Here is a 25,397-nt window from a genome sequence, read left to right as displayed (position 1 = left end):
GGACACTCTTGAAATCTATGGGAGTCTAACAGATGAGGGGCTTGCAGGATGATCACATCACAGCATGCAGTGCTTCTGATGTAGAACTGGTTCTGCACTCCTCTTAAATGGGACTGCATTTCTATGATGGGTGAGGCATTTCTACTTCTAGAGGGATTTGTTCAATCTCATTGAAAGTGTTGCAGCTTGTGCCAGTCAGGATAGAATTTGGCCTTTCCTCTGTTCTGAGGTCACTCAGGATCAGAGATTGCTTAGTGGGGCTTCTGCAGCACCTGCACACCAAGGAGGGGTAGCTACCTGCCAACAGTTTTGTCAATGGTCTAGGAAAGTAGCTACTGGAATAGTATGTATATGTGTACAGTTGGATCAGAGAGCGGCTACAACCACTCTTGCCATCACCAGTGTATTTCTCTCTCTCAAAAACACTTACACTCTCACACACACTGCCCTCAAAACCTAGAACTCATCATAAACGCCAATCACTTAAACTTTTGAGGATGAATTTCAGCCATATTTATGTACCCAGATAAGTGACCTCATTTTTAGAGTTGTTGAGCCCATGCATATTCCATTGAAGTGTACGGGAGCAGTGTGTGCAAAGCACTCAAGAATATCTGCTTTTATTTTGGAGTCTCTCTTTAGGTCCCAACTTTGAATATTTTGGTCAAATGCTGCAAATCACTCATATTGTACTAAGGCTGGGGAAAAAAATTCCATCAAAACTATTTTTGGTAGAAAATTGGGGTTTTCACTAAAATAATTTTTGTGTGGAAAGTGTTTGCTTCCCTCTAACTTTTTTGATGTTTTATTAGACACTCCAAACCTAATTTTTTTCAGGAAAAAACTGCTGATTTTTTTAACAAAATTGGGAATTCAGAATGTTCACAAATGCATTTGTGAATATTTTATATATGAGCTTCAACTTCAATGGTATGTTGGCTAAATAACTCAGGTGGTATTGTTTATGTTACATGACAAGACTATTCATGAGACAAGGTGGGTGAGGTAGTATCTTCTATAACACCCTCTATCTACCCGGTTACCTCCTTTAGTGCCAGTCTCCTTACAGGTTTTGATGGACATGCCTGGATTCATTTGGATCCTGCCTCCAGCTCAGCAGGGTGTAACTTCTTTATTTTCTTCCTGTATGAATTTATTTGGTGGTGCCTACACCCCCTCACCAGGGTTGAGACCCTAGCCAAATCCAAATTAGTCTTCAAATTTGAACAAATATATGTCAAATATTCTTCACAATTCACTCATCTTTAGTGATAGCCCATCATAATACCAGAGTTAAATAGGCTTGGTAGAATTTGATTTCTATTGTTTTATAATTTTAATGTATAATATCAATGCTTATTTTTAATCATTTTTTATTTTGATCATTTAAATGTTCATAGTTATGAAAAATTATGGGTTTTAAGGGGGTTTTAGATGTTTACCAATTTAAATTTTTACAGTTAGGGAAAGTTATGGTGGGTTCAGACAACAGGAGGTGTCAGACAATAATTATTTAATGACAGTAGATATTGAAATTCAAAAAGAGAAAACTTTATAACCATTCAAATACAAATTGTGAACATTGTATGTCAAAATATACAAAGTGAGATATCCTTAATTCAGACTCTAATACATTCTCAAGCAACATTTTTCTTACTTTGCTTATTTCTACATTTTTATTATTGGTAGAAATGTTTTCCCTCCGTTTGTTTGTGGATGGTGAAACTGAAGTTTATTGACATTTATCAATAAAAAATTAATCCTTCTGAACCTAAAAACTAGCTACACGGCAACAGACATTTGGAAAAGACACTCTGCATCATAAGAGTCAGGTCTCACACAAAACCAGAAGAATGATAAATATTCTAGATGAGAGCCAGTTTGCTATGAAGTGAATTGGAGGTTAAGATAAGATTAAGAATGCAGTTCTGTGTGAAGGGAAAAAAAACATTCTGGGACTGGCTATTTAGCTCATTTATAAGCGTAATGTAAATGTTCACAGTGTAGTGTGATAGCACAATTAGCAACAGAAAAGTAAGTACATGTATTTTGGATTTTGTTATAATTCCCTGAGACACTGAAGGCAGGCCCCTATTATTTCATATGAAATATATTCTTTCTCATTCTCTATCAAGGTACAAAGACAACCATACTTGAGAGAATGAGAAAAAAACATCATTGTTTAGGTCCAAACTGTAACACCTAGAAATACCTCCCATGTTTGAGGCTACATTGTAGTGATAGTAACGTTCTATCTTTCAGTAGGTTCCTTAATCTGTTTATTGCTGTTTATTGCTGTGACTGTCGAACATTTTTTTGGAAAATGCAAAAGTAAGTTAACTTATTTTTTCTTTTGTTTAATTTGAACAAGGTGCACATTTTTAAAAGTGATGGTGATTAACCATTGGAACAATTTACCAAGGGTTGTGATGGAGTCTCCATCCCTGACAATTTCTAGATCAAGATTAGATGTATTTCTAAAAACTTTGCTCTGGGAATTATTTTGGGGCAGTTCTCTGGCTTGTGTTCTACAGGTTATCAGACTAGATTATTAGAATGGCCTCTTTTGGCCTTGGGATCAATGGAAAAACTGTCATACTGCAAGTGAATGAGGTTAATTTTCCTTGAAAGAAACAAGGAGAAGCTGACCGAAAGCAGCAGAGAGAACACAATGCTGGTCAAATTTACTGATAGCAAAACTACTGGATCCAAATATTTGTCCACTTGAACCTCACTGAAGGTGGTGAATTTATGATGTTCATGATGTTTAAAATACAATTAGCGAATTTTAACATGAACTAAGTACATTGATCAATTTTAATCTTTTACAGGCCAGTTCCAGAATGTGATTGGTGAGTTTGGCCTCATTTCTAAGCAGTTGCACTCAGATTTTGTTTTCATTTTCTATTTGGTTAATTGAAAACATGTGTGATAAACTCAGGACAGACAGTTGCAAGAGGGAGGTAGGAGTCAGTCCCAGAGGGTTAAAAGGCCCTCCTCCTTATCAACTGAGAGACAACTACAGGTCAATCAGGTTCAGCTGAGAAAGGGTTACCAAGGTAGCAAATTAGAATCAGCTGAGGGGGAGCTACCTGAAGGTAATTAGGACCAGGTGATTTCAACTTGGGGCTGCCTGAGACCTTTTTAAACCCCTTCCTGGGAGGAAGGAGGGGGGAAGCAGAGAGAGAGAAGGAACCTGTCTGCCAGGAGTTTGGAGCAGCAAGCCTCCCCAGGAGGAGCGGCAGTACGCTCTCCCACAAGGCAGGAAAAAGACTTACTTTAAATAAGGTTGGTGGGAAGACAGGGAACAGACTTCCCCTGAGTCCTAAGGGGGACTGCAATTGCCCAAGCCTGTCTCCCCAGGGCTAAAAACAGCAGAGGCTGGGGAGACTGAGAAGGTACTTTGCCACACGTGGTGTCAGGGGTGGGATGTGAGCGAGACTTCGTGGCAAACCGTCTCGGGGCCGGGTAAAGCACCCCCTCAAAAAAAAAAAAAAAGGAAGATGTAGTGAAGGCATTGGTGCAGGCCACTGCGGCCCAACAAGAAGCTACTAGGGTGCAGATGGCTGCCCAGCAGGAGGCGGTGCGAATGCAGCAGGAGACAAATCAACTCCTGATGAGCCAGGCAGCTCAGGATCGAGCCACCTTGCATGAGGTTGTGAACCAGCTAAAGGCCCTGACCACCCTAACGCACGGCCCCCATGGGACTCGGCCCCTGCACGCAAGCCGCTACTTACAGAAGATGACAATGGATGACGACATGGAGGCATATCTCCTTGCGTTTGAGAGGACGGCCCGGCGGGAGGCCTGGCCCCAAGACCAGTGGGCCAGTATCCTGGCACCTTTTCTGTGTGGGGAGGCACAGAAAGCATATTTTGATATGACAACAGAAGCAGCTTCAGATTACTCCCAGCGAAAGGCGGAGATCATGGCGAGGTCTGGCGTGACGACAGCTATAAGGGCGCAGAGGTTCCATGAGTGGAAATACCCAGCCAACAAAGCCCCGAGGTCCCAGCTGTTCGACCTGATCCATCTGGCCCGGAAGTGGCTATGCCCCGAGACCCGCCGGCCGGAGGAAGTCGTGGAGACCATAGTTGTGGACAGGTACATGAGAGGGCTACCGCCCGACATACGAGGATGGGTCAGTCAGAACGATCCCTCCTCCTATGATGAGCTAGTTGCCCTCGTAGAGAGACGCCTAGCAGCACAGGAACTCTCTCGGACCACTGGGGAAGGGAAGCGCCAGGATAAGAGACAAGTCTATCTACCAAGGGCCCGAGTTGCCGTAGCTCCAGGCCGAACTATGACAGGGAAGAAGGAGGACGAAGAGCGGCCAGAGTACTCGGAGGGACTTGGGGACTGGGAGAGAAAGACTCGGGGGGTAAGGCCTCCCAGCCCAAAAATTAAGGGGCTGCCCCGAGGAGGGTACCGATGCTATGCATGTGGAGAGATAGGGCATATAGCTGCCCAATGCCCAAACCTAGAGGAGCCCATGCAGTGCGATCTGGGACATCTAGAAAAGCCATGTGACCTGATAAGTCTAGTAGGGGTAGCGATGGTCCCTCATAGATATACTAGGCAAGTTAAAATGAATGGTATAAAAACCACCGCGTTAGTAGACTCCGGAAGTGCAGTCATGCTGGTCTCGGGAAAGCTGGTCGGGTATGATCAGCTATCCCAGGCCAAGCGCACAGGGATATCCTGTGTCCATGGGGATGTCAATTACTACCCGACCATCCCGGTGAAAATAGAGGTCCGAGGAAACCCCACGAAGGTGAGGGTGGGGGTGGTCCCGAAACTCCCCTACCCAGTCCTCATAGGACGAGACTTCCCAGGGTTTGGCGGTCTACTTCCTGGAGAGGAGTCAGAAGAAGATAACACCCCAGAGAGCAATGGGGTGGACTCAATAGTTAGCAACCCCCCAGCCTTCCAAGAATTTGCCCAGGATTTATTCTCGCCCCCGGGAAGACCAGGAAGACTCGGTGAGAAAGGAGGGCAGATAAGAGGAGGGGAACGAGAATCTTGACCCAGAACCAGAAGCCTATACTCGTAGGAGAGAGAGTTCGCCCGACTGACAAGGGAACTAGGCAGGAGGTTGGGGAGCCGGTAGCCGGGCCCAGTTCCCCAGGGACCTCCCGTGAGGGGGAGGGGGAAATAGAACCCCCTGAGTTTGGGCAAATTGGACCTTCGTTAGAGAATTTTGGACAGGATCAGGCCAATGATCCAGTATACCAGAACATTCGCAAGGAAGTAGTTGAGGTGAATGGGGTCCCTGTGGAAGGGAGAGCCAAGGGCCCAGGGCCGTATTATATGATCAAGAAGGATCTGCTGTACAGAGTAGTCCGTATCCAAAAGCAAGTCGTGGAACAGCTCCTAGTACCACAGAAACATCAGAGGGGCATGATGGAGCTAGCCCACAGCCATCTGTTCGGGGGACATCTAGGGGTAGATAAAACCCTGGATCGGATTCTGCAGAGGTTTTTTTGGCCTGGAATATACGCGGCGGTCCGGCAATATTGTGCCTCCTGTCCAGAATGCCAATTACATGGGCCCCGACCACGCTTAAGGGCACCGTTGGTACCTCTCCCGATTATTGAAGTCCCCTTTGAGCGTATAGCTATGGACCTAGTAGGGCCATTAGAAAAATCAGCCCAAGGCCATCAGCACATACTGGTGGTGCTAGATTATGCCACCCGATACCCCGAGGCCATTCCCCTACGGAACACTACGTCCAAGACCATAGCTAAAGAATTAATCCAAATTTTTGCTAGAGTGGGAATACCCAAAGAGATCCTGACGGATCAAGGAACTCCCTTTATGTCTAAATTAATGAAGGATCTATGTGCAATGCTCCACATACAGACCCTAAGGACATCTGTCTATCATCCGCAGACCGATGGCCTCGTCGAGCGTTTTAATAGGACATTGAAGAATATGATACGAAAGGTGGTGAGCCGGGATGGGAGGGACTGGGACACCCTGCTACTGTACCTAATGTTTGCGATCAGGGAGATGCCTCAGACTTCAACTGGGTTTTCCCCATTCGAGCTGTTATATGGTCGCCACCCCCGCAGCATACTGGACATTGCCAAAGAAAGTTGGGAGTAACAGCCGAACCCAGGGAGAAACCTCATCGAGCATGTGTTGCAGATGAAAGACAGGATAGCCCAAGTCACTCCCATAGTGCGGGAACACATGGAGAGGGCACAAGGGGCCCAACAAACATACTACAATCGCCAAGCGACGATCCGAAAATTCCAGGTGGGAGATCGGGTGATGGTACTCGTACCCACAGCGGAGAGCAAGCTCCTGGCCAGATGGCAGGGGCCATACGAGATAATAGAAGCCATTGGAGAGGTTAATTACAAAGTCCGACAGCCCGGACGCCGAAAGCTGGAACAAATCTATCATGTGAACCTGCTGAAACCTTGGCAAGACAGAGGAGCTCATGTGGTCACTATAGGGTCACCTCCTCCCGAGAGCAACCTGCCTGGCCAGGTGGGAATATCCCCAGAATTGACCCCTGACCAACGAGCGGAGGTGATCAACATGATCGAACGCAACCAGGACGTGTTCTCAGAAAAGCCAGGCAGGACTTCGGAGGTTCACCATCACATCCACACAGAGCCTGGAGTGAAGGTGAATGTCAAGCCTTACCGGATCCCGGAGGCGAAAAGAGAAGAGATCAAGACAGAGGTCAGGAAAATGTTGAAGTTAGGGGTCACTGAAGAGTCTCATAGCCAATGGTCAAGCCCCGTGGTCCTAGTACCTAAACCGGATGGCAGTATGAGGTTTTGCAATGACTTCCGGAAACTGAATGAGGTGTCCCAATTTGATGCGTATCCTATACCCCGGATAGATGAGCTAATTGATCGACTGGGGAAGGCACGATTTTTGTCCACCCTTGACCTGACTAAGGGTTACTGGCAAATCCCCTTGGCCAAGGCCGACAAAGAGAAGACGGCCTTTTCAACACCAGAGGGACTGTATCAATACACTGTCCTCCCTTTTGGCTTACATGGGGCTCCCACGACCTTCCAACGGCTCATGGACAAACTGTTGCGCCCACATGGCAGGTATGCAGCCGCCTATCTCGATGATGTTATTATACATAGTCCAGATTGGGAGACACACTTGGGGAAGGTGGAAGCAGTCCTGGACACCTTGAGGAAGGTGGGGCTGACTGCAAATCCCTCCAAATGCGCAATTGGGCTAGCAGAAGCCAAATACCTTGGGTATATAGTGGGGAGAGGTGTGGTGAAGCCCCAACTCAACAAGTTAGAGGCGATACAGAATTGGCCCCGACCTGTCCGGAAGAAACAGGTCAGAGCATTCCTGGGGCTGGTGGGGTACTACAGGCAGTTCATCCCCCACTTCGCCACCAGGGCATGCCCGCTAACGGACCTAACGAAAGCCCGTGGCCCGGACATAGTGAGATGGTCTAGCGCGGCTGAGGAGGCTTTTGCAGATCTGCGGACCGCGCTCTGCACCGACCCAGTGTTGGTAGCTCCAGACTGGGAGAAGGAGTTTATCTTGCAGACGGATGCCTCTGAGGTTGGGTTGGGAGCGGTGCTTTCACAACGGGTTGGAGCAGAAGAACACCCAATCCTGTTCCTCAGTAGGAAACTCCTGCCCAGGGAATGTAAATATGCCGTAGTAGAAAAGGAATGCCTGGCCGTAAAGTGGGCCATAGAAAGTCTCCGCTATTACCTACTCGGACGGCGGTTTACCCTCGTCACAGACCTTGCCCCTCTGAAGTGGATGCACCAAAACAAAGAGAAAAATGCAAGAGTGACAAGGTGGTTCCTGTCACTACAACCCTTCCACGTCAGAGTACAGCATAGGTCCGGAAGCAAGCATGGCAACGCGGATGGCCTTTCAAGGGTACACTGTTTGCCGACCCAAGTAGCCCAACCCTGTAGTGTTGCGCGGGGGGTGGGGGGATGTGTGATAAACTCAGGACAGGCAGTTGCAAGAGGGAGGTAGGAGTCAGTCCCAGAGGGTTAAAAGGCCCTCCTCCTTATCAACTGAGAGACAGGTTCAGCTGAGAAAGGGTTACCAAGGTAGCAAATTAGAATCAGCTGAGGGGGAGCTACCTGAAGGTAATTAGGACCAGGTGATTTCAACTTGGGGCTGCCTGAGACCTTTTTAAACACCTTCCTGGGAGGAAGGAGGGGGGAAGCAGAGAGAGAGAAGGAACCTGTCTGCCAGGAGTTTGGAGCAGCAAGCCTCCCCAGGAGGAGCGGCAGTACGCTCTCCCACAAGGCAGGAAAAAGACTTACTTTAAATAAGGTTGGTGGGAAGACAGGGAACAGACTTCCCCTGAGTCCTAAGGGGGACTGCAATTGCCCAAGCCTGTCTCCCCAGGGCTAAAAACAGCAGAGGCTGGGGAGACTGAGAAGGTACTTTGCCACACATGTATTTCCTATCATTTCAATTCTCCACACGAGTCACTCAATAATCCACTTTGCAAGAGGAACTAAAAAACAAACAATTAAAACCCCCAAACCCTTTCACTGTAAGACTCAGATTTTGAAAATGCTCAGTTTGGTGAAAGCTGAGTTTATCCACATGAATAGTCCATTGGATGATGTGGACCAAATACAGGTTTTACTTAGTCTTTATTGGCACAATACTCTTTTTCTTAAACATTAAGAACATAAGAATGGCCACACTGGGTCAGACCTGTCTTCTGATAATGCCTGGTGCCAAAGAGAATGAACAGAACAGGGCAATTTATCAGCATTACTTGTTGTCCAGTCTCAGCTTCTGGTAGTCAAAGGCTTAAGGACACCCAGAGCACAACCCTGACCATGTTGGCCAATACCCATTTATGGACCTATCCTCTATGAACTTATCTAATTTTTTAAAACTTATTTATACTTTTGGCTGTCATCCCCTAGCAATGAGTTCCATGGTTTGAGTGTGTGTTGTGTGTTTGTTCTAAACCACCTGCTGCCTATTAACTTTTACCCCTAATTCTTGTGTTATGCAAAGGGATAAATATTTGCCTTTTCTCTTTCTCCACACCATTCATGATTTCATAGGTCTCTGTTATATTCCCCCTTTGTCATCTCTTTTCCAAGCTGAACTGTCCTAGTCTTTTAAATCTCTTCTCATATGGGAGTTATTTAATACCCTTAATCATTTTTGTTGTCATTCTCTGTAATTTTACCAATTTTAACATATATTTTTAGATGGGGTGACCAGAACTGCACACAGTATTCAAGGTGTGGGCAGGGCCGGCTCCAGGCACGGGCCGACCAAGCACATGCTTGGGGCGGCACCTTGGGGCAGCGCTCAGGTTTTTTTTTTTTCTTTTGGTTCAGCGGGGCAGTGCTGGAGGGGTTTTTTTTGTTTGGTTGGTTTTGTTTCTGCCAGGCGGCGCTCGGTGGGAATGGGGGCTTTGCGGCGCTTGGGGAGGCAGAGCTTTGGGATGCTCAGGGGGATGGGGGCTTTGGGCAGCGCAGCGCTCAGGGAGGCAGGGGTTTCAGGCAGCGTGGTGCTCAGGAGGCAGGGGTTTGGGTGGCACGGCGCAGTGCTCAGGGGCGGAGGCTTGAGCGGCACAGTGCTTGGGGGGGCAGGGCTTTGGGCAGCATGGCACTCAGGGGGGCGGTGGTTTGGGTGGTACGGCTCTGGGCGGGGCTTCGGAGGCACTCGGGAGGGCAGGGGCTTTGGGCGGTGCGGCACTCACAGGGAGGTGTTACGGTGAGGCAGCGCTCTTTTTTTTTTTTTTTGCTTGGGGCGGCAAAGAAGTTAGAGCCGGCCCTAGGTGTGGGCATACCATGGATATAAAGAGAGTCATCCTGTTATTTTCAGTCTTATTATCTATCTCTTTCCTAACAGTTCCTAACATTCTGTTAGCTTTTTTGACTGCTGATGCACATTGAGCAGATGTTTTCCGAGAACTATCTATGCTTTTGAGAATTTTACCTGAGTTACATCTGAATAAGACTTATGGATTTGGCCAAATGTGAAGTATGGGTGCTTAGTACCTCAGAGAAGCAGGAAGTAACACCTAATCTAACTCTTTCTTTTTTTTGCAAAAATATTTTTTGCACATCTTTTTCTCCTCCTCCCTTCTTTCTCTGTGTTTTGGCAGGGAAAGCTACATTTGCTCTGGAACCAGTGATATCTGAGGCCTTCTCGCCTGTTTCAGAGGCAGCTACTTGGTCTTTTTACAGCATCTGGGAGCCTCATCTGCTGCTCACAAGCTCAACATGTGTGGTTGACCATTTCATGGCTCATCTGGGAGCCCTCAAGAGAGATCTTGCTGTAAGATTGACAAGTGTATTCTGTGTCATCTTGTGTACATAACAAAAACATCCTTAAAGATGAGCCTTAATCTGGAATTTGACTCAGGATTGTATAGGGTGCCAATGTGAAGTACCAGGGTCATGAGCTCTCAGTGACTGGCTTTATTTCAGTCTTCTTCAGGATCACACCTAACCAATACCTATGACAAGTTGCCCACCCTACAGAACACTTGTTTACAGAAGAAGGCAAAAATATGTATTTATTTGACTCTGTTTTTCCATTGCAGACCAAGTGCAGAGGGAAAGAGGTATGTTGGCATTGATTTATGTAGCCTTCTAAGCAGGCCAGTGTTAAATGGTACATCTGATGGAACTGTGTGTACTTTATGTTTATTGACAAAAGCGTAACTATCTCTCAGTTTAGTCCACTGTACTGCACTGGTGAAATTCATCCCTATTATAATTCCAGTGAAGTCAGTACAGTTAGAACAGGGAAGGATTAGGTTGCAGCATTTTTTTCAGTATATTTTGGTTATTCCTATTGGAACAAATGTAATGTCATTAATTCCCAGAAAGAGGATAACTATGAAGGTTGGATTTCACCTAACCTTTGCATAGTGCTTGATATGATAGGAGCCAGATTTCAAATACAGCATGAACCTGGATGAAGATATTATGAAAACAGTGATCCTACACTGTGAAGAATAGATAATTTTGCTTAATGGTATGAGATAGTGAGAGAGTGAAATCGTGGTTATATATGTATAACATAACACAAGTATTAAAGATTAAATACTCTGTCATATGTGGCTCATTAAATAAGGCTGATTCGTGCCATTCATTAAGTTAACAATTCAATCAGCCAATTGTAATGTTAACCAAATTTCCAATAACAAAGTTCACATTTGAACTGATTTAATCTGTTGCAGAGCAATCCCGCAATGACTATGGTAAGTTTGCAATGATTTCTAAGCAGTTGATTTCAGATATTTTTCCTCTTTCAGAAATGTATATCCTATTTTAGTATCAGAGGGGTAGCAGTTTCTCCTCCCTTGGTTTTCACACCTCAACGGCTAGAAGAGGGCCTCATCCTCCCTGACTGAATTAACCTCGTTATCTCTAGCCTGCTTTTTGCTTGCATATATATACCTGCCCCTGGAAATTTCCACTACATGCATCCGACGAAGTGGGTATTCACCCACGAAAGCTCATGCTCCAATACGTCTGTTAGTCTATAAGGTGCCACAGGACTCTTTGCTGATTTATCCTATTTTACTGAGCTGTCTAATTGATCTAGCTGCCTAATCTGTCACATTTACCTAAATACTTCTAGTATTTCATGCTAGAGTATAAAGTCCCTCATAGCAGGGAAATACATATAATTGCTCATTTCCTATGTGACTTGCTGGACCCCCTGGGATATCACCTGGTGTGCAGGGACACCACTGAGTCAGACTATTCTGCCAGCCTGGGCCCCTTTTACCTGGTCTTACTGAGCTATCTTTTCTAGCCAAGCACACAGGCATGGCCACACACAGCTGCACAGAGAGACAGAGATCCACTCTGGGAAGGTTCATCTTAACGGGCTTGCCACAGCCAGATGTCCACCCCCATTGGAGTACAAACCCAAAATTATATGAAATTTGTCTGTTCCCTCAATATGGAGGAGGGTAACATAAGAACATAAGAAAGGCCGTACTGGGTCAGACCAAAGGTCCATCTAGCCCAGTATCTGTCTACCGACAGTGGCCAATGCCAGGTGCCCCTGAGGGAGTGAACCTAACAGGCAATGATCAAGTGATCTCTCTCCTGCCATCCAGCTCCATCCTCTGACGAACAGAGGCTAGGGACACCATTCTTACCCACCCTGGCTAATAGCCATTTATGGACTTAGCCACCATGAATTTATCCAGTCCCCTTTTAAACATTGTTATAGTCCTAGCCTTCACAACCTCCTCAGGTAAGGAGTTCCACAAGTTGACTGTGCGCTGCATGAAGAAGAACTTCCTTTTATTTGTTTTAAACCTGCTGCCTATTAATTTCATTTGGTGACCCCTAGTTCTTGTATTATGGGAATAAGTAAATAACTTTTCCTTATCCACTTTCTCAACATCAGTCATGATTTTATATACCTCTATCATGTCCCCCCTTAGTCTTCTCTTTTCCAAACTGAAGAGTCCTAGCCTCTTTAATCTTTCCTCATATGGGACCCTCTCTAAACCCCTAATCATTTTAGTTGCTCTTTTCTGAACCTTTTCTAGTGCTAGAATATCTTTTTTGAGGTGAGGAGACCACATCTGTACACAGTATTCGAGATGTGGGCGTACCATGGATTTATATAAGGGCAATAATATATTCTCAGTCTTATTCTCTATCCCCTTTTTAATGATTCCTAACATCCTGTTTGCTTTTTTGACCGCCTCTGCACACTGCGTGGACATCTTCAGAGAACTATCCACAATAACTCCAAGATCTTTTTCCTGACTCGTTGTAGCTAAATTAGCCCCCATCATGTTGTATGTATAGTTGGGGTTATTTTTTCCAATGTGCATTACTTTACATTTATCCACATTAAATTTCATTTGCCATTTTGTCGCCCAATCACTTAGTTTTGTGAGATTTTTTTGAAGTTCTTCACAATCTGCTTTGGTCTTAACTATCTTGAGTAGTTTAGTATCATCTGCAAACTTTGCCACCTCACTGTTTACCCCTTTCTCCAGATCATTTATGAATAAATTGAATAGGATTGGTCCTAGGACTGACCCTTGGGGAACACCACTAGTTACCCCTCTCCATTCTGAGAATTTACCATTTATTCCTACCCTTTGTTCCCTGTCCTTTAACCAGTTCTCAATCCATGAAAGGGCCTTTCCTTTTATCCCAGGGTATGTACAGCTTCTTGTCCCCCATCCTCCAGTTAGAAATCACACAAACCAGAAATAAATGTATTAACTATAACAGGTGTATTTTAAGTAGTTAAGGTGATAGCAGACAGAACAGGGCAGATTACTAATAAAATAAAACACAGCACGCAAACTAAACTTAATACACTAAAGAAACTGGTTGCACGTAAGTTCTCACTCTAAGTGTGATTCTAATAATCTTATTCACAGTCTAGATGCCCTTCCAGCCTGGGTCCAGTTCTTTCCTCCAGTTCAGTCTTAGTTGTTTCCAGCAGTCACCTTGGGTGGGGTAGCAGGGGAGAACTGATGACCTGGATTACCTCACTTCCCACCCTTCAATAGGATTCGCATAAGGTGGGAGTCCTTTGTTTCATAGTTTGACACCCCTCGCCCCCAGCTTCTCCTGGAAAAGTACTGACTTCAAGATGGGTTCCAGTAGCAGGTGACATGGTCACATGACTCTGTAGGGCCCCTGTGGCCATTCTTCACAGGCTGACCCACAAGTTCATGGAAGACTACGCTCTTTTAAGTCCATTGTCTTTTGCTGGGCCATCAGCACTGTCTGGCTTTTTCATTAGTGTACCTGAAGTGTTAGCAGGGGGTGTCATCCAAATAGCATAGTTGAAATATAGATACATAGTCAATATTCCTATTTCAGATACAGAATATTTCAAATACAGAAATGATAAATGCATACAAATAGGATAATCATATTCAGTGTATTATAGCCTTTCAAATGATACCTTACAAGAGTTATCTTGCATAAAGCATATCTTAGTTATGTTGTATTCCTACCACAAGTATATTTTCATAAAGAATATGGAGTATAACTATGCTTCCAGAGTAATGAAAATTTATAAGAATCCTTCTCATTGTGCCTGTATCATCCTGAACTCATTCTCCAGCTTCAGGAGACTTAAAAATTATCTCCAGTCATCAGTGGGACAGACACAACTCAATAATGTAACTGTCCTAATGTGCATCAAGACAATAGCAGGGAACTAGATGTAAATAAGATTGCTGACAGTTTCATTCAGAAAGCTACAGTGAGACATAATGTCTTTAAATTGGGACATTAGTGAAGACAGCTTTTAGGTAATTGCAATGGTTATAATATAATGTAATTCATGATAATGTAATTATGTAGTTCATAACAATTTAATCATTACTAAAATAGTAAAGATATCAGTAATTCAATAATTAGAATAGGAAAGAAGTATATAAATATGCTGAAAATAATCTCCCCCACAAACTGACAGAGTGCACCACCAACCCATCTCCCTGCCCAGCAAAAAAAAAAAGTGCCTATAGAACAGGAGAAAAACGCTTCCATTATTCACATGTGTCATTCCTTTTCAGACCGACTACGGATGGAAATGGGTAAGTTTGACTTGATTTATGTAGGTTTCCACTCAAGTAGAAAGGGATGGAGCATATAATGGAATTACAGGTGCCTCATATTTGCTGACCAAAGCACTGCTCCCTTACAGAGCAATCCACTGCACAGTGGTGGCCAAATCTGTCTCTGCTGTAATATCAGTAATGTCTGTGTAGTTACACCAGGGAAAAATAAGCCCCAGGGGTTTTTTTTGCAGTGTTGTTATAATCGCAGCTAAAAAAACCCTTTCCCAACTCTCTCCCTTCTCCCATTTAAATCCTTTTTTAACTACAGAAAATTGTGTATTTTCTTTTTAGATCAACTGCAGAGGGAAAGGGGTAAGTTTACACTTATTTCTGTAAGCTTCTACTCAAGCTACCAAGATAGGGAAAAGTTATTGAAGCTATGTTAGTCCCAGAATATTAGAGAGTCAAGGTGGGTAAAGTAATGTCTTTCATTGAACCAGCTTCTGTTGGTGAAAGAGACAAGCTTTGGAGCTTACAGAAAGTTCTTTTTTTTTCAGATCTGGTAAGAGCTCTGCAGAACTGCTCTGTGTGAGCTTGAGAGTTTGTCTCTTTCAACAACAGAATTTGGTCCAATAAAAGATATTGCCTCACCCACCTTTTCTCACTAAAAAAGCAAGAATATATTTGTAAAAAATGTGTTTATTTTATCTCAGCTAAACAATGTGCCCATGTGCAAACTGTGAGTGCCCTGCCAATTATTTCAAAACACAAAATCAGATAAAATTTTCACTCCTGTCTGATAACACCTCAACATATTGGTGAGCTCTGAAGCATGCTCTGAAAGTTTGGGAATCCAGGCTATTTCAGGCATAGGTCAGGAGGGTATTCCAAAGCCCCAGGAACTTTATATAGAGCTCTCTGCCACCAGCAACTTTATATTAAGGAGATCTAGCCTCAGCTTCTTTGCTGATTGCAGCTTTAGCATGACATGAAGGAATTGTATGTCATATATAATTATTATCTAGAGTGCTGCTCCATCTCAGTGGAGTCTACTGCACAGCAGTGGCCAAATTCATCCCTGTTGTGAAGTCGGTGCGATTACATCAAGGATGAATTAGGTGACAGTTTTTGCAAAACTCCCGTTGAAACAAATGTTGATTTATTTAATTCTAAACAAGAGGGATTCTAAACTGTAGAGTGGATTTCTGCTAATCTTTCCATAATCTGCTAAACGTTGATCATACGATAAGCAAATATTAAATACAAGTGGGATTGGTAATTAATGCAGTGAGCATCATATATTGTGAAAAAAAATTTTTACAATTTCCTGGAAGACATGAGAAAGAATCAGTGATGACAGGCTGGGAGCAGCAAGATGGTGGTAAAATATATACATAGCACAAGATATTTGGCCCTATGTGGGTCATTGAATAAGGTTGATTGGTGCTATTCACAAAGTTAAAAATTCAGTTAGCTAAATGTATTGTTAAATGTTCAAGAACCAAAAATAATAATCATCTAATTTAATCTGTTGCAGTCCAATTCCGTAATGATTGTGGTAAATTTGCACTGATTTGTAAGTAGTGATATTCTGATTTTTTTTCTGCTTTGCAATGTATAGCCTATATTTCTAAACTTTCTACTTATACTTACCTATTCTGTCTCATTTACCTCAAAATGTCCAGCAGTTTCATTTCTAGAGTGTCCGATCACCATACAAATCATCACTGCCATAAAGTGTCTCGTATTGTCTATATGCCTCCTGGAAGCTAGCAGGCAATAATTATTAAACACTTTTTTTGCAAATTTCCTACTCTTTCTCTTCATTTTCCTTTTTTGCAACTGTGGGAAAGTCAGGCTAAATGAATGGGCTGTCCACTTGCTCTGCATTTTCAAAACTGTGACATGATTATCACAGTTCAGGGCAACTCTCCCTGTATTACCCCTCTGTGGTCTCTTGAGGGCTCATCAGCCATCACCTCTCTTGGGCAGAGATCTGTGTCACTCTCTCTCCTGACTGGGGTTTGTCCAGGCTGCACAGTTCCTTGCTCACAATGTGATATCCCCAGCAAGCCAGACTGCCTAAACTTGCCTGCATCTGTCCTCTGCTTTCTCTTCAAAGGCTATGTGCAGCTGGAATTGCCAGCAGGCACAAGTTACCACATAGCTTTTTTATATGCAAACACATTTCTTTTCAAGCTGAAAACATTACAGAGAAAACAGTGCAGTAAGATATCCCAAAGATATTTTAGGAAATTGCCATATCTGTTACAGTTATATTCATGGGTGACTGGTATGAGTAGAGCAGTGGTTCCCAAACTTTTCAGCATCACACCCCCTTTTAAATTTTTGAGAAACCCTCACGCCTCCCACATCTCCTTTACCATCATCCAATTCCCCCGATCCTTGTCCCCTGATGGCCCCCTCCCGGGACCCCACACCCTATCCAATCCCCCCCCGTTTCCTGTCTCCTGACTGCCCCCCCAGAACCTCTGCCCCATCAAACCGCTCCCTGTCCCCTGATGGCCCCCCAGGACCTCCTGCCCCTTATCCAATCCCCGCATTCCCCTCCACCTTACCGGGCAGCTCAGAGCAGCAGGACTGGCTTATTGGAAAGCCTGGGAAGTGGGCAGGTGCAAGCTGCGCTACCTGTGCAGCGGCGTGGCTGCGGGGGAAGGGGACAAGAGGAGAGGGGCCGGGGCCTAGCCTCCCCAGCCAGGAGCTCAAGGGCCGGGCAGCCTCGTGCCCCCCTTGGAATTTCTTCACACCCCCCAGTTTGGGAACCAGTGGTCTAGTAGAGGATGCAGGGGGAGCTAATTCCTTATCCATCAGCATCCTGTGACCATTACGCTTTTCCTGCAGTCTTTTTATAACTCCCATCTAACAGCCGAGGTGCCAAGTCATACTAGAACAAAAACTCTGCTGTTACTCAAATGTGTGTCATTTCTTTACAGCCCAACTACAGGGGCAAATTGGTAAGTTTGGTGTGTTCAGGGTGTTATATCACCTGTTTTCTGTGATCTGTGGGATACAATCTTAAACAGCTTAATAAACATAATAACATAATAAAGAGGGTTTTTTTGTTTTACATTTCTTCTTGTTTTCAGTAACCCAAATTTAATACACAGATTAACTTTGTTTACAATGTAGTTGGGACCAAGTCTTTTATAACACAAGCTATACCTTTTCAATCAATTCTGTGAGCAGGGCCTGCCTCGCTCACAACTTAACTTTGTTTTATAGCAGCAAGATTTTAACTACTTTAGCCCAGGCCTCAGGCCTCATACCAGGCATCTGATATCTGGGCTTATGTCTGAAACATGGGCTTATGTTTCAGGCCCTCTTCCTACTACACCTTCCGTTGATGCAGAGATGGAGCTAATGATGGACTTACATTTGCTTTATATTTGCTGACTGGAGCAGCCCTCCCTCACAGAACAATCCACTGCACAGCCATAGCCAGAAGTATCCCTGCTGAAAATGCAGAGCTTCTAGTGCAATCTAGTAGTAATTTAAACCTAGGGTTGTCAGGTGTCCGGTTTTCGACCGGAACAGGTCAAAAAGGGACCCTGGTGGCTCCAGTCAGCACCGTCGATCAGGCCATTAGAAGTCCAGTCGGTGGTGCTGCCTGTCTAAGGTAAGCTAGCCCCTGTCTATCTTGGCACCACACTACGCCCTGGAAGCGACCAGCAGGTCCAGTTCCTAGGCGGGGCTGCACAGGGGCCAGGAACCATGGGGAGGGCAGTGCCTGCGGGCGAGAGCAACGTGCAGAGCCTCCTGTCATCCCCTACACACACCTAGCACCCAGACCTGCTGGCTGCTTCTGGGGCACAGGGCGGAGCCAGGAAAGGTAGGGACCAGACTGCCTTAGACTTCCTGTGCCACTGACTGGGAGCCACCCAAGGTAAGCCTGTGCCCCAATGCCGAGCCCCAACCCTCTGCCCCTGCCCTGAGCCACCCACCAAATCCAGAGACCCCTTCTGCACCCCAAAGCCCTCAGACCTGGCCTCACCCCAGATCCCGCACCAGCTCCCACACCCCAACCCCCTGCCTCAATCCACAGCCCCCTCCTGCACTCTGAATCCCTTGGCCCCACAGCCTGGAGACCCCTCCTGCACCCCAAACCCTTTATCCCTGGCCCTACCATAGACCCCATACCCCCAGCCCACAGCCTGCACCCCCTCCCACACCACAGCCCCCTTCCTCAACCTGCAGCCCCCTCCCACACCCCAAATATCTCAGCCCCACTCCCCATCCTGGATCCCCTACTGCACCTCAAACCCCTCATCTCCATCCCACCCCAGAGCCCGCACCCCCAGCCATAGCCCTCACCCCCTCCTGCACCCCAACTTCCTGCCCCAGCCCAGAGACCCCTCCCACACCCTGAAGCCCTCATTTCTGGCCTCACCCCAGAGCTTGCACCCCAGTTAGAGCCCTCACCCCCTCCCATACCCCAACCCTTTTCCCCAGCACAGTGAAAGTGAGTGAGGGTGGGGGAGAGTGAGCCACAGAGGGAGGGGGAATGTAGTGAGTGGGGGCAGGGCCTCAGGAAGGGGCAGGGTTAAGGTGTTCAGTTTTGTGCGATTAGAAAGTTGGCAACCCTATTTAAGCCCCAGTCATGAATTGGGCCTTTCTAAAAAATAAAGAAAAAAAGTTGCTGTCTTTTTATAACTCTCACCTAATAGACATCTACCCCCTCCACCTCTATAAAAGAAATTTGTTGAAGAAGAGGGGAATTATTTTCTTATTCAAATAGTTGTCATTCTTTTGCAGACCAACAACAGAGAGAAATGAGTAAGTTTTCATTGATTTATATAGCCTGCTACTCCAGCAAAGGAAGAAAGTGAGGAATATGCTGGAATTGTGGATGTGGTGTATTTGTTGTTTAGAAATCAGTTCTCTCTGAAAACATTCCACTGCATGGACATGGCGAAATTCATCCCATCTGTATCTATAGTCATGTCAGTAAATTGGGTAAATTAGCCCCTAGGATTTTGGAAAACTCCAACATATTTTTTTCCTGAATTTGTATTCAGATGTTTACAGAGGGGGAAAATTATTTCATTAGTCATATGTGCAATATTGCCAACAGCCTTCTAGCGACCCACAGATTTGAGAAGGAATTTTTAGGAGCTGCATGTATTTGAATGTCCAGCAACAGTGAATTGTCCAGAAGGACCTAGAGGTTGATAGTCAAAAATTCAGCGCAGTGCTTCTGTCCATAAATCCTACTTCATTCTTAATTATCAGGAGAGGGCAAATTAAGCAATTTTAAAAGATCCTTGAAGAAAAGGGCAAAAATTATGTAATTACTCAAATGTGTGTCATTCTTTTACAGATGAGCTTCAGAGACAAATGGGTAAGTTAGCACCGAGTTGTGCAACTGTCTACTCTTGAGGGGAGAAAGGATATTGGCTAGAAATGACTGTATTATTGTTGAAGGAACAAAGGGCAGCAGTGATGAACTGGAGGAAGATTAGAGAAGTCTATTGCAGCTAGTAGTTGGGTTACACTGCTCATTAGTCATCGGGGCATTGTTGGAAGTGGCTGTTATTTGTGCTGGGTTGGGAATGTCAGAAGAAGCTACAGTTTGTTGCCATTTTTGGCACATCTGCTGGGAAATATATGAGCTCTCCTGGGGAATATCATCTCAAGGGGGATGGGCTTCCCAGCTCATGGAGGAGATAAAGTATGCTGCCTGGAAACCTACACTTTGAAGTCAAGGCAGGTTCTATCCATGAATCCTGGACCATCCACAGAGAGAACAGGAGTACTTGTGGCACCTTGGAGATTAACAAATTTATTTGAGCATAAGCTTCTGTGGACTACAGCCCACTTCATCAGATGCATAGAATGGAACATATAGTAAGAAGATATATATACATACAGAGAACATGAAAAGATGAAAGTCTCTAAGGCCTGGTCTACACTAGGACTTTAATTCGAATTTAGCAGCGTTAATTCGAATTAACCGCGCACCCGTCCACACCAGGAAGCCATTTAATTCGACATAGAGGGCTCTTTAGTTCGAATTCTGTACTCCTCCCTGACGAGGGGAGTAGCGCTAAATTCGACATGGCTATGTCGAATTAGGCTAGGTGTGGATGCAAATCGAACTTAGTAGCTCCGGGAGCTATCCCACACTGCACCACTCTGTTGACGCTCTGGACAGCAGTCCGAGCTTGGATGCTCTGACCAGCCACACAGGAAAAGTCCCGGGAAAATTTGAATTCCTTTTCCTGTCTGGACAGTTAGAATCTCATTTCGTGGTTGGACATCGGGGTGAGCTCAGTGGCACCGGCAGCAATGCAGAGCTCTCCAGCAGAGGAGTTCATGTAATCTCTGAATAGAAAGAGGGACCCAGCATAGACTGACCGGGAAGTCTTGGATCTGATCGGTGTGTGGGGCGAGGAGTCTGTGCTTTTGGAGCTGCGCTCCAACAAACGGAATGCAAAGACCTACGGGAATGTCTCCAAAGCCATGAGAGACAGAGGATACAGGCGGGATGCAACGCAGCGCCGCGTGAAAATCAAGGACCCCAGACAAGGCTACCAAAAAATCAAAGCGGCAAATGGACGCTACGGAGCCTGCCACCACTGCCCCACCAGTGACCGTGGACTCTGACGATGGGACAGTGTCAACGGCCAGTTCCTCGGCGATGTTCGCGGACGGGGAAGATGAGGAAGGGTTTGTGGAGGACGAGGCAGGCGACAGCGCTTACAACGCTGGTTTCCCCGACAGCCAGGATCTCTTCAGCACCCTCACGGAGATCCCCTAACAACCCTCCCCGGCCGTTAACCTGGACCCTGAATCAGGGGAAGGAGCAGTCGGTAAGTGCTTTAAACATGTAAACTTTTATTATTAATGGAACAGGAATCTGAACTATATGTAAAGGAGGTCTCTCTATATATGGGGATAGAACAGAAATCCTCCTGGGAGATCTCCACGAAGCTCTCCTGGAGGTAATCGAAAAGCCTCCGCAGGAGGTTCCTGGGGAGAGCTGCCTTATTGGGTGCTCTGTGGTAGCACACCTTTCCACGCCAGGCTTTCATGAGGTACTCAGGAAGCATTGCCTCCCCGAGCACGGCTGCATAGGCCCCTGGTTTGTGCTGGCTTTCACGCAGCATGCGCTCTCTATCTCCTTCAGTGACCCTCCTCAGGGCGATCTCGCTCTGCGACTCCTGCATCTAATTAGGAAAATTACCGTAATGTTACGCCTGGTCCAAAGTATTTTAAAAAAATCTCCAGACAGACAGCGTAGCAGAGAGTCGGCACGCTGCTGCATGACAAGCGTAACAGAAAGCCAAAGAATCAAATGGACGCTCATGGAGGGAGGGAGGGGGGGAATGAGGACGCAAGCTATCCCACAGTTCCCGCTGTGTCCGAAAATCATTTGCATTCTTGGCTGAACTCCAAATGCTTCTAGGGTCAAACAGTGTCCGCGGTGGTTCAGGGCATAGCTCGTCAATGTACAGCCACCCCCCACCCCCAGAAGGAAAAGGGAAAGAAATCGTCTCTTGACTCTTGTAAATGTCACCCTATGTGTACTGAATGCTGCTGGTAGATGCGATGCTGCGGCACGCTACGGTAGCATCCTCGCCCCCCCCCTCCCCCGCCTCATGGGTGACTGATGGTGCAAAATGACTGGTACCCGTCCTCATCATCAGCCTTGCGATAGATGGTGTAGTGCAATAGGACTGCTACCTGTCCTCATCATCAGCCCATAAGTAGACGGCCTGCTAGCCGTCTTCATCATAGCAACAGGGGGCTGAGCTCCATCAGCCCCCGCCCTTCATGTGTAAAGAAAAGATTCTGTACTGTCTGGACTATCATAGCAGCTGGAAGCTGCCTTACCCTCATTTCATTTCCCTAACAAGTAACTGTTTCTTATTCCTGCATTCCTTATTACTTCAGCATACAAATGGGGGGACACTACAACGGTAGCCCAGGAAGGCTGGAGGAGGAGGGAAGCAACAGGTAGGGTTGTTGCAGGGGCACCCCCTGTGAATGGCACGCAGTTTGTCATTCCTGCAGGATCTGACACAGAGTGGCTGTGCTCTGTAGTTCTCTGATACACTGCAACCGTAGTACAGTTGCCCCATATTCTAGGCAGGACTGTTTCTATTTTTAGATACCATAAAGGAGGGATTGACTCAGGGAGTCATTCCCAGTTTTGTCTTTTGCGCCCCCGGCTGATCTCGGCCAGGGGCACCTATGACAGCAGCAGAAGGTGTAGTGCAATAGGACAGCTACCCGTCATCACCTTGCATTGGCAAGGTAGACGCGATGCTGCAGCACGCTACGGTAGCATCCTCGCTGTAGGATGTACACACAATGTAAATTGTTACATTGGCGTGGTTGATGGTGCAATATGGCTGATAACCATCTCTGCTGTCATGCAAAAGCAAATAAATGCTGCTGTGTAGCACTGCTGAATCGCCTCTGTCCGCGGCATCTAGTACACATATGGTGACAGTGACAAAAGGCAAAACAGGCTCCATGGTTGCCACGCTATGGCGTATGCCAGGGCAATCCAGGGAAAACGGGCTTGAAATGATTGTCTGGCATTGCTTTCCCGGAGGAAGGAATGACTGACTACATTTACCCAGAACCACCCGCGACAATGAAATTTGCACCATCACGCACTGGGATCTCAACCCAGAAGTGCAAGGGTCGGGGGACACTGCGATGGGGTGGAACAGGGGCAGAGTTTATGCTTTCAGGATTGCCTGCTGCAGGAGTGCGGACGAGATAGGTGCTGTGCATGGTGTTGTTCACAGACCCAGACTAGACTGTGTTCATTGTTCGGAAAAATGTATCTTTGCAAGGAATTCACTACCTTTTTCCCATCACACAGCTTCGACTGTCTCCAGACCTGCCACAGCATCCCCCTCACAGAGGCTGGCAAAGATTAGGCGGTGAAAGAGAGACACTGGACGAGATGATCGCTGAAGTTATGGGATGCTCCCAAGCTGAAGCGGACCAGCAGAGCCAGTGGAGGGAGACCCTCTCTCTGTACCAGCGCTCACACAGCGAACGGGAGTAGAGGTGGCGTGAGGAAGACAAGCAGGCGACTCAAACGCTGCTTGGACTAATGAGGGAGCAAACGGACTCGCTCCGGCACCTTGTGGATGTTCTGCAGGACCGCAGGCAGGAGGACAGAGCCCCCCCGCAGTGTATCTGCAACCGCCCTCCCCCGCCACAAAGTCCCATACCTCCCGTCACCCAAAGTAATCAGAAGGAGTGGCGCCAGGGGCCATGAAAACTGTCACTGCACCCCAGCAGAGTGCTCAAGTACCCAAAAGCTCTCATACCCTAATTTTTGAGAATTCCTTCCCTTCCTGACTCACCCTAGCCCCAATCCCAGTTTAATCCCCTGACTGTCTGGTTAATTATTAAAAATACTTTGCTGTTAATTACTGTTTCCGTCATGCTTTTGTACACAATGCTGCGTTTGAAGGGGTGGGTGGGTGGGTGGGGAAGGGGGTAGGGTATTGCATAGGACAGTCACCTTTAGCAGGGTACAGAGACGGGGGCAGGATCAGCAGCAGGTCACACACACAGTGCAGTCAGTAGGCACCCTGGTTGGTATGGGAGGTGGTTTGATGGTTCTGTGTGGGTGGGGGGTACATGACTTTGTAGCAGGGGAGGGTGGTTACAGACCTCATGCAATGGTCCCTGTCCTGGACCACAGAGCCACGCAGCAGAGGAATCTGTATCAGTCCTCCCCCGCCACAAGGCCACATAGCCCTCGCACAGAGTCCCAAAAAGGAGGGATGGCAGGCTCCGTTGAAACAACCAGTCCGGCACTGCAGACCGCTCTGGGAGCAGGAGCTTGTCATTCCTCGAGTTTAGAAGTGGTCTTTACATCACCACACAGCCTACCCAGCACAGTCTGTGTCCCAGTTTCAACCATTTAATGCAAAGTCATCAATAAAGAAACCTTTGTAAAGTTACAGTGGAACATGTATTTTATTTTTAAACGTGTGTTGGAAGTGGGGGAAGCGGGGTGGACAGGGTATGTAACTGCAGATGCTAGTCAACAGTAACTTGGTAAAGAAACAGGGGCAGGTTCAGCTTCTCTGTAAAGAAACTGAACAGTCACAAGTCACGCTGCTCGCTGGTACTTGAAGAGTTCCTTGTCGCTGTGCAATGCACCTGCATAGGGCTTCACGAGCCAGGGCATTAGCGGGTAGGCTGGGTCCCCGAGGATCAATGTAGGCATCTGCACATCCCCAAGAGTTATTTTGTGGTCCGGGAAGAAACTACCTTCCTGCAGGCATCTAAACAGAGCAGAGTTCCTGAAAACACGCGCGTTATGAACTTTGCCTGGCCACCCGACGTTGATGTTGGTAAACGTCCCCCATGGTCCACCAGTGCTCGCAGCACCATTGAAAAGTAGCCCTATTTCTCAGCAGCTGACTGTGGAAGAGGTGGACGATAAGGTGCGAGGAGTTGACAACAGCCATAACTGCAGCGGGCTCCGTGCTCGCAGTGCTGCGGCGCCCGCGCTGTCACTGAGCAGAAAAGTGCACAAACAGATTGCCCGTCGGCGCTTTCGGGGAGGGAGGGAGGGCGTGATTGATGGTTCAATGATGACAGTTACCCAAAACCACCCTCGACACATTTTTTCCCCCAGCATGCATTGGGGGGAAATCCCAGAATTCCAATGGGCAGTGGGGAGTGCGGGAACTGTGGGATAGCTTCCCACAGTGCACCACTTCCAAAGTCGACGCTGGCCCCGTTACTGTGGACTCACACAGTCGAATTAGTGTATTTAGTGTGGATACACAAATTCGACTTCATAAGGTCGATTCCACAAATTTGACTTAAGTTGATTCGAAATAGTCTTGTAGTGTAGACATACCCTAAGAGGTTTTTGTATTTTGTGTAT

The 25,397-nt window shown here is 46.4% G+C and overlaps 1 protein-coding gene across 1 annotated transcript in view; it reads left to right on the top strand.

The window, feature by feature from the left end:
* Positions 1 to 25,397, top strand: part of LOC120388848 (butyrophilin-like protein 2) — an 82,362-nt gene that overhangs the window by 15,968 nt on the left and 40,997 nt on the right. The window contains exons 7-16 of the mRNA XM_039510940.1: positions 2,263 to 2,331; positions 2,832 to 2,852; positions 10,544 to 10,564; positions 11,186 to 11,206; positions 14,519 to 14,539; positions 14,855 to 14,875; positions 16,041 to 16,079; positions 17,458 to 17,478; positions 19,277 to 19,297; positions 19,842 to 19,862. Coding sequence (XP_039366874.1) covers positions 2,263 to 2,331; positions 2,832 to 2,852; positions 10,544 to 10,564; positions 11,186 to 11,206; positions 14,519 to 14,539; positions 14,855 to 14,875; positions 16,041 to 16,079; positions 17,458 to 17,478; positions 19,277 to 19,297; positions 19,842 to 19,862 — 276 coding nt within the window. The remainder of the gene's footprint in view (positions 1 to 2,262; positions 2,332 to 2,831; positions 2,853 to 10,543; positions 10,565 to 11,185; positions 11,207 to 14,518; positions 14,540 to 14,854; positions 14,876 to 16,040; positions 16,080 to 17,457; positions 17,479 to 19,276; positions 19,298 to 19,841; positions 19,863 to 25,397) is intronic.

Source organism: Mauremys reevesii, linkage group 22 (assembly GCF_016161935.1).
Source record: "Mauremys reevesii isolate NIE-2019 linkage group 22, ASM1616193v1, whole genome shotgun sequence".
Lineage (NCBI taxonomy): Eukaryota > Metazoa > Chordata > Testudines > Geoemydidae > Mauremys > Mauremys reevesii.
This window is presented reverse-complemented; position numbering and strand designations above follow the sequence as displayed.